This window comes from Pteropus alecto, unplaced genomic scaffold (genome assembly GCF_000325575.1).
Source record: "Pteropus alecto unplaced genomic scaffold, ASM32557v1 scaffold92, whole genome shotgun sequence".
NCBI lineage: Eukaryota > Metazoa > Chordata > Mammalia > Chiroptera > Pteropodidae > Pteropus > Pteropus alecto.
Window position 1 is genome coordinate 9,361,367 of NW_006432447.1, and position 8,764 is coordinate 9,370,130.

The 8,764-nt window shown below is 35.6% G+C and overlaps 1 protein-coding gene across 2 annotated transcripts in view; it reads left to right on the forward strand.

Moving 5' to 3' along the window:
- The window catches only part of PIK3R4 (phosphoinositide-3-kinase regulatory subunit 4), a 62,469-nt gene that overhangs the window by 44,908 nt on the left and 8,797 nt on the right, over positions 1-8,764 (forward strand). For both annotated transcript variants that reach the window (XM_006907252.3, XM_025043610.1), the window contains one exon: positions 6,179-6,343. In XM_006907252.3, the coding sequence (XP_006907314.1) occupies positions 6,179-6,343 (165 nt within the window). The remainder of the gene's footprint in view (positions 1-6,178; positions 6,344-8,764) is intronic.

Sequence of the window (8,764 nt, forward strand, 5' to 3'; positions counted from 1 at the left end):
ACTTGTCATGGATGCTAAAATTAATAAATTTTATTGTATTTGCTGTCATATAATTATCCATCTTATCAATTCATCTTTTAAAAATGTATTTCAAAGTATGTTGTAGACATCAGTACACTTCTAAAAATTTCAGCATGCATATCATTAACTAGAGCTCAGTATTGGCTTATAGAGTTTTTTTTCTCTTTCTGGCATGAAATTCATATGTTATGAAGTACACAGATCTTAAGTGAACCAATTCATGAATTTTAACAGATGCATACACCTGTGCAACTTAAACTGCTCTAAAAATACAGAACATAACCCCCTCATGTTCTTCCACATAAAATCCCTGCCTCCTCCCTGCTCACAGCTATTTTTCTGAAACTCCACCATTATTAGCATTTTAATAAGTATTTTAAACAGCCTTTCCAATAAGTACTTTCCAAATGGTTCTTTGCTTTTATCATGATCAGTTGCATTCATTGTCCCTTTTGTTAGGAGGAGCTTAACTGACATGAGTAAACTTCTCAAGTAAGAACTTGGAATCATCTATTAGCTTTGCAAAACTTTACTCGTTAATTCTCAGTTTTTATCACAGAGCCATGCTTTCTATATCCCAGTGTTATATTTTAGGCATTGGTATCCAGGTGGCACATTCCAGAAAATGTGGCAGTTTAGCTGACTGTACAGTCTTTGGGAAGTTTGTATGATGATTAGGGGATTGGATTTCTCCTGGACCCAGCTGCTCTTTTGCTTTGCTATAACACCTGTTCTCTTATTGTTGAGTGCAATAGGCTTTGGCTTGGAGGTGTTTCATTCAAGGTCCAGGGTACAAAAGAAGGGGAGAGAAGAGAATGTGTTGTTCCCATCACATGCCTTTATGAACCAATGAGGGGAGAAAAGGCCATTATTATTGCCAGAACCAAGTGGAAGACAGCCAGTGACTGGGATAGAGCAGTAAAACTTGTGTGTTTTCTTAGGAAATGTTACTAGTACATTCTGACTACTGAGTCTTTTCCCCTATGTATTATGTTGGCTGACTGACTACAGTTCCCAGTCTTAACTTTTCATTGAATTATGATTAGTGATTTAGGCCACCTGGATCTTGGCTCTGCCATTTTCTTCTTTCTTATTTAAGTTTAATAGTTTGTCCCTTGGGGACTAGTTCTTGAAAATTGCTGTTTTTTAAAACTTTTACATAGATTTTTCAGCTTAATCCTTTATAGTATTCTAGATTGTATTTTTTATATATGCTTCTTGTGCTACCCTATTTTTGACTCATTTAGCTTCTCAATTTTAGGGGAGATTGGTATATTTGGTACTTGTTGAATTAGATGGTAAAATATCTAAGTAGAGTTTTGTCCCAGTGAAGAATTGAAATAATTGAGGGGTATGCAAGAAAGTTATCAATGTTAGGGTTATATATTTTAGAGTCCTCGGTAGTGTTGAAAGTCAAAGTTTTTGAGTATGGCTACTCTGAAGAAAAGGGAGTGCAAAGGGTTATAAAGACCTGGGAAAGCCTGAGACCTAAATCTTAGGAAATTGAATTTTGGGGGCAGGAAGAGGTCAGAAAAGGAGAGAAGAAACCATTTAAATTTGATATATTAAACTGCAACAGAAGAGAGAGTTTTAAGAAGAGGACTTACAGGCAGCTCTGAAATGCAATAAAAAAGCCAAGTAGCATGAAAACCTAGCAAGGCCAGTGGGCATTCTCATACAGTGTATTTGGTAGAATGTAGTTGATATAGCCATCATCCCTGAAGGGCTTTTTTACATTATATGTTATATGCCTTCATGATGTCCATATCCTAAGGAAATAAATAAGAATAAACTCAGATTTAGTTCTAAGGCTGTTCACATTTTCTTTATAATAGTAGAAAATTAGATGCAAACTAAAGGTTTAGCAGTAGGAGTAAAATTGGATAAATAAGTGATGATGTAAGTATAAAACTGATGTCATGGAAATAAATTTTTGATAACAAATACATTGTGTGAAGAAGTTGGTTTAAGAAGAGCACATAGGGTTTCTATTTTTGGAATGACAAAGTAAGGACTTCCAAAAATCTGCTCCTACACAAAAACAATGAGTACACTGACAAAAACTCAAAATCGACTTTTTCAGAATTCTGGAAATAATCCTGCATCAATCTGAAGAGTGTTATTTAAGAAAAACAGCTGACTCTCAGAACAGTGAGCCCTGTGGTCCCTAATTTCATCTCCTTCTACCAAGCTCTATAGTAGTTTTCGAACACTAACAGTCCTACAACTATGGTAGCCATGAACATCAATTTAGTAGCCACTGAGGAGTGATAATGGCTTCGGAACTCCCCAAAAGCCTCATTTTCAGAAACTTGTCACTATTTGATCTTTCTGCCAGCTTGCTAAAAAGTTTCATTCTCAGGGTCTGTCTTTATTTGATCTGGCCTGTACCTTGTTCTTTGAGAAAAACTGTATCCACAGGACATTTGTTGAAATTATCATGCTATTTGTTTAACATTGCACTGCCTGAAGTGGCATTAGCAGTTGCAGCTAACCAGAAGCTGACAGATTTAAAAGGACAAACTAGAGAGTGGGATGTCCATAGGGCCTTTGAAAAGTTTGGATGTTTTTGTGAGTGTCTGTAAAGCCACATGGATGTGCATGGTTGTGCACATGCCTAAGAAAAAACTGAGAAAACTCTGAGTTCTCACTTCTGGCTGATCTTGAGACTGCAAGCAGGAAATGAAGGATAAGACAGAGTTGTAAAGTGCTTTGTTGAAGGTATGCCACAAAACAGACCTCAACAAAGGCTGGAACACTCAGTTTAAGGCATGTAAGGAAATATTTGTCTAGTTATTAGCTGACCACTAAGCTAACGGAACAAAAACTTCAGAGGCCACATATGAGAAAGAACGTAGACTTTATAGACTTAATACAGAGGAGTCACTAAACAAACATAACACTGGAATTTTATTTCCAGTGTTGATACATATTAATTAGAATGCCCAGTTTTGAACAAGAATTTACAAGTAAGGCAAAGAAACAGAAAAGTATGGCCTATACACAGGAAAAAAAGTAGTCAGTGGAAACTGTACCACAGTAATCCCAGACGTTGGACTTTCTAGATAAAGACTTTAAATTAGCTATTAATATACGTTTAAAGAATTAAAAGAAACCACATCTAAAGGATTAAAAGGAAAGTGTGAGAAAAATGTCTCTCCTAATAGACCTTATCAAAAGGAAATAGAAATAATAAATAGAAAATCTGGAGTTGAGAAGTACAGTAACTGCAATGAAAAACTCACTCGAGAGCCTCCACAGCAGATTTCAACAGGCAAGAAAAAACCAGGGACTTGAAGACAGATCAATGGACATTATCCAGTTAGACATACAAAAACTAAAAAAGGATAAAGAAAAATGAACAGAGCTTCAAAGACCTGTGGAACACCATCAAGCGTACCACCATACACATAATAAAAGTCCCAGAAAGTGAAGATAAAAAAAGGAACAGAAAGAATATTTGAAGAAATAATGGCTGGAAACTCGCCAGACTTTATGTAAAATATTAACCTGCACATCTAAGAAGCTCAGTGAATTTTAAGTAGGATAAAAATCAAAGAGCTATATCAGACACATGATAAGCAAACTGTCGAAAGACATAGAATGTTGAGAGCAGTGGGAGAAAAGTGACTCATCATGTGCAAGGGAGCTTCAGTAAGATTAATAGCTGACCTTTTATCAGAAAATGGAGACTTGAAATCAGTGGGATTAGATATTCAAAGTGTTGAAAGCTAAAGACTGTCAACCACTTATTCTATATCCAAATAGATGTTTCTCCAAATAGGACCAATATGTATACAAAATGATGTTCTACATCATTAGTCACTAGGGCAAGGCAAACCAAAACCACAATGAGATACTACCTCACACCCACTAGAATGGGTATAATAAAAAAAAAAAACAGTAAGTGTTGAGAGGATGTAGAGAAATTGGAACTTTTATACATTGCTGCTGGAAATGTAAAATGGTGCAACAATGGAAAACACTTTGGCAGTTTTGCAAAATGCTAAACATAGAGTTAACTTATGACTCTGCATTTTCACTCATAGGAATAAACCCAAGACAGTTGAAAACATGTTCACATAAAAATCTATCTACTGTGTTCATAGCAGCTGTATTCATAATAGCCCAAAAGTGGAAACCACAATGTCTATTAATTATTGCATGAATAAACCAAAGGTGGTATTTCCACACAATGGAATATTATTTATCCATAAAAAGGAATGACATACTCATATATGTGATAACATGGATAAACCCTGAAAACATTATGCTAAGTGAAAGAAGCCTGATCCAAAGGCCAGACAGCATATTGTATGATTTCATTTATGTGAAATGCCCAGAATAGGCAAACCCGTAGCAGTAGAAAGTAGATTAATAGTTGCCAGGAGCTGGGGAGAGGGAGCATTGGGGAGTGACCATTAATGGGTATAGAGTTTCTTTTTTGGGGTGATGAAAATATTCTGGAATTAGAGAATGATGATGGTTGCAAAATTTAGTGACTATATTATAAATCCCTTTAAAAGAGTGAATTTTATGGTAAGTAAATTATATCTCGATATTAAAGAGGGAGGGAAGGTGGGGGAGAGAGTGAGAGTGAGCGAGTACACACAAGGGAGAGCAGAACCCGCAAATGTGAGAGACCCAGCATACTGGAATTCTCATCTCTCTATTACTTGTTCTTGGCTCTCTCTACTCATCTAGCATACTGGATGGGTACCTGTGGGCTCTGGTTTGAGACATATCCACACAAAAACATATGCATACGTGTTTATAGTAGCATTATTCATAATAGCTAACAAGTGGAAACAATACAAATGTTCATCAGCTGATGAGTGGATGTGCAAAATGTGGTATAGCCACATGATGGGGTAATAATTGGCATAAAAAGGAATGGATGAACCTTGAAAACATGATGTATGACTGCATTTATATGAAATATCCAGAATAGGCAAATTCATTGGAAATTTAAGGGGAAGGGGAAGATGGAGACTGGATGTTAATGGGTGTGAGGTGACTTTTGTTTTGGGTTTCTAAAGAATTATGAAAATGTTCTGGAATTAGATACCAATGGTCTATGCAGAATTCTGTTAATATACTAAAAATCACTGAATTATACACTTCTAAATGTTTTTAAACTTTATGATATGTGAATTGTATCTCAACAAAGCTGTTATTAAGAAAAAGTGGACTAGAGAAACATTAAAATACATAATTTATGATTCCATAGTTATTTAAAAAGCAAATATGAATATATTGTCATATGTGTTGAACACCTTTTGGAAGAATATTTTACAAAATATTGTTTCTGGGTGATAGATTTATATATTTTTACTTTTCTATGTTCTTTTTGTGTTTTAATGTATTATATAGTAAAATGAAATAAATTATAGAAGATAGAGGTTAATAAATTGGTGATTAGGTGCTTGTGACCTTTTAGAGTATGGCTCCTTAGAAGGATGAGTTTGCAGCCTATGTGGAGGGTAATGAAAGAGGGAATTAGTAATAATGGGAGACACCCTGTGTAGATCAGCTATTCAAGAACTTTGGCAGTGAATATGAGGACAGACAGCTTGAGAGGTCAGCGTGTTTGTGGGAGAGACTGAAAATTATAATAATATTTTGCATTTATGAATGTTTTATGGTTTATTTGAGCTTCACTATGTCCCAGTTAGATAATTAGGCAGTTCTTGTTTTGTGTATGAGTAAACAGATACAAAGTAGGTTAAGTGGCTTGATCAAGATCATATAGGTAGTCAGTAGTGGAACTTAGCTCTTTGATTCCGTACCAGTGCTGTTCCTGCTGTGCCAGGCTGCATCTTAAGATTATAAATAACTGAAGGGTGAAAGGGTAGAGTTTAAGGTATTGCAAGAGTGGAAGAAAAACTGGACCAGAACCACAAGTATGGGAGTTCCGATCGGAAAGGAGGATGAACAGTCTTTCTGTAATAGAGAAGTATATGAAGATGGCCATTTGAAAATAGCAGAAGAAAAGGTGCTTTTGAGGGGATTTTTGTTTTTGTTATGAGATCAAGGAAATGAAATGGACCTCAAAGTAGTAATTTTTTTAATAGTCGTGTGGATATTTATTTAATATTAGCAGTAATAATGCTCTTGTGGCCTTTCAGAAATGCAATCTTATTTTCCTTTTGTGCAGATCTATTATTACATATAGCCGAATTGGAGGACGTGTCAAGACTCTCACATTCTGCCAGGGTTCTCACTACTTGGCCATAGCATCTGATAACGGTGCTATCCAACTTCTTGGAATCGAGGCTGCCAAGCTGCCCAAGTCTCCTAAAATTCATCCCCTACAAAACAGGTATCTATCTTTTATGTTTTTTAAACTGCATTTAGTGCACTAGAGTACTTTAAGCCTCTCTTCCCCATGTAGTTTGGATTAGCTGAGGACCTCGTACATTGAACTTCTTTATTTAAGCACATGAAATAAGGCTCTGTTTCCAATTCAAATCTATTACATGTCATTAGTTTTAGAAAACTATGTCTGCATGTTTTATTTTCTGCCAGTTTGTCAAAAGATCAGAAGGGCAACTTTGAACGTGGGGCTCATCCCAGTCTGGAATATGTCTGAGTGACCTAATTATCAGTTACATCTTTTGTCTCAACTACTAAAAGCAGAACTCTCACTGGCCGATTTTGAGAATATGAGTGTTCTTCATGAAAGAAAACTTAAATGTTGCTAGCATTTTGTCACTTAGCATTAAAACCTCTGAAGTTACATGGGAACATGGAGTGTAGCTTTTAGTCAGATGATTTGCTTATTTTAAAATAAAATACTGGTTTTATTTAAGAATTTCCTTTACCACAAATTGTGATTGCCCACAGATTAAACACTTTCAAGATAAGATCCTTAAATATAAAGCAGAACAGTTTTTCAACTGACCAGTATGTGTCACTGAGGATTTCAAAGACAAGTAAGATATGCTTTCCAAGAAACTACAGTCTAGGGGGAGGAATAGAGCAGGGAACTGGTGATTTCAATACAGTGTGATAATGTGCTATATTACAGGGATGGGGAAGCAGTTTGCAGGGAATAGGGAAGAAGGCCTGGAAGAGGTGAATCCAGATATAAGTTAGCGAGCCAAAGTAGGGCAGTCAAGTAGGGCATGGAAGGCAGAGGTGATGTACCCCACTGGAAGAAAGTGGAATGATCAGATGCTTATAGTTAAGTGGATTATAAGTCATGGCCATTGGGTAGCTATGACAGAAAAGGGTGTTTGTTGGATCACCCAGGATTTTATTATTTGTATCATTTTATGTTTATTATTTTGTTTTGCCTTTGCAATTAAAAATGTGTTATTTTTAATATAGTCACTAAACAGATTTGAGCAGCTTTTGTCTAAGATATATGTGGCTTTTAACTAAACAAAACAAAACAAAAACCAATACCTGCCAGTTTTCTTTAAAATTGTTTTACCAGAGGATGACTGTACAGCAACATACCTATTGAGTTCCATGTAAGTTAACAAAGAGCTATTGGCAAAATGTGTTGTGTGGTGACTGCTGGCAGTATACACACAGAGACGTGCTCATTCTGTGCATTGCTGTCTCTCAGCTGACAGCACTTTTTACTATGAAAGTTATTGTCTTTTCCCTAAGAAAGCATTGATTGTTCCAGGCTGTTTAGTCACTGTGACAGCAGTGTGTTCCAAAGAAACCTTGCCATGAGTCCTTTTTTTTGGGGGGGGTGGGGAGGAGGGTTGCTTCAATTAGATCAATTTTTGTCATGGGTTTTAATAATTAGAATTTGTGGCACCTTTTCACATTTTATTTGGCATTTGGACTTTTCATTATCGTTTTGGGAGAATATAGTTTGTATTAGAATGTGAATGTAATTGTTTATCTAAGACAGAGGTCAGCAAACTGCAGCCTGCAGTATGGCCCATAAACTAAGAATGATTTTTGCATTTTCAAATGGTTGTAAAAAATAATAATAATAATATGCATTAGAGATGTATGTGACTTGCAAAGCCTGTATTTACTGTCTGGCTCCTTACAGAAAATGTTTGCTGACTCTAGATCTAAGAGATAAAACTAAGTCTAAGTGTATGCAAAAGCATATGTCCTGATCAAGGAGGCTGGCTAGTAAGTTTATGATATTTTTTTTAGTTTAAAAATGCCTAAGCTTGAAAAACAGGTTATATCCATACAATGGATATCAAAAGAAATAAACTGACTTATGAATCTTATTTTGTCTAATGAAAGAAGTCAGATCTAAAAGGCTATATATTGCTTGTTTCCAAATATATGACATTCTGGAAAACAAAATTATAGAGAAGAAAACAGAACAGTGGGTCGCCACAGGTGGGCATAGGGGTTGACTACAGAAGAGCTGCACAGGATAATTTTTGGGGTATGGAATTGTTCTGTATGGTTGTGTGATAGAAGATACATGGCTATTCATTTGCTATTTTTAAAATATTTCTTTGCATAAATTTGCATACGATGGCTACACAGAACTGTATATCACAAAAAGTGAATTTTACTGTATATTAATTTAAAAAATCAAACACATGTAGGGGAAAAGGTAGAATGTAGTCTGTGATAAATCAGTCTGTTTGTTATACAGATGAATCATGTAATGACATCGAAGAATATGGGGAGTAAAGGAGCCAGCCGAATAACTTTGGAAAACAGTGGTTTAATACTGCAAGGCCTAATAACAAAAGGAACTGAACTCAAACATTGTATTCTATTTGGTTGTTTTTCACAGGGGTTGTGG